Raw genomic sequence first — 822 nt, forward strand, 5'->3', positions numbered from 1 at the left:
GTTTATGTACATAATGATACTAGTGAAGTTGCATTTTTGTTGGATAAAAGAGGACTATGTAAGGAATTATAAAATAATAAAAGTGCGAAGGTATCGAGAAACAATGACATCAAGAATTCTTCTGTTACAGTATAAAAAGAGTTTCGAGCACATGAAGATTGACTGGAGTAAGTTGGAAAAAAATGAGGAGGTATCACTGTTGAAACAATCGTACGATGAGTGTATATTCTACTATAAACTCCTTTTCGGTGAGCCTAAATTTATCTCAACTTCAGTTTGTAATGTAATTTTCAATCGGATTTACTATTGTCCTAGCCATGACCTACGTGCCAAGTGTCTTTCTTATAGTATTACAATTCGCTCCAAAAATTGCTGATATTATTGTTCCCTTGAACGAATCGCGACATAACGAGTTGATTCTGTCAATCGAATATTTCATCGATACAGACAAATATTTCTATCCTATTGCAATTCATGTGAGCCTCATAGCTTTGCTGTTATCAACCGCAATGTGCACGGTTGATCTCTTAAACTGGATAATTCAACTGCACATGGAAGGAATGTTTCATCTGCTTGGGTAAGTTCAGAGTTCAACTTTAAGTATCTCAATAATGTTTAACAGAATATTTTACTTATTAGGTACCTGATGGAGCATCTATTCGATAAGCCAGAAGATATGAATAATAAGATTGACTTGAACGCGGTTTACTACAGAAGAGTAGTTCACATCATAGATTTACATGAGAGGAACTTAAAGTTAGTTGCAATCAATATATTAGGTGAAGTAAAAAGTTCTGAGCCTTTTTTGTCTTTATTTCGACG

The 822-nt window shown here is 34.1% G+C and overlaps 1 protein-coding gene across 1 annotated transcript; it reads left to right on the forward strand.

Moving 5' to 3' along the window:
- Positions 1 to 6: 6 nt before the first annotated feature.
- Positions 7 to 756, forward strand: LOC108621927 (uncharacterized; the record flags this gene model as incomplete). Its single annotated transcript, XM_018019536.2, has 4 exons — positions 7 to 58; positions 131 to 248; positions 316 to 577; positions 640 to 756. Coding segments are annotated over exons 1-4 (542 nt in total), but the record flags the coding sequence as incomplete, so codon positions are not given.
- Between the last annotated feature and the right edge of the window lie 66 nt (positions 757 to 822).

This window comes from Ceratina calcarata, unplaced genomic scaffold (genome assembly GCF_001652005.2).
Source record: "Ceratina calcarata isolate Rehan_Ccalc_2016 unplaced genomic scaffold, ASM165200v1 scaffold1884, whole genome shotgun sequence".
Lineage (NCBI taxonomy): Eukaryota > Metazoa > Arthropoda > Insecta > Hymenoptera > Apidae > Ceratina > Ceratina calcarata.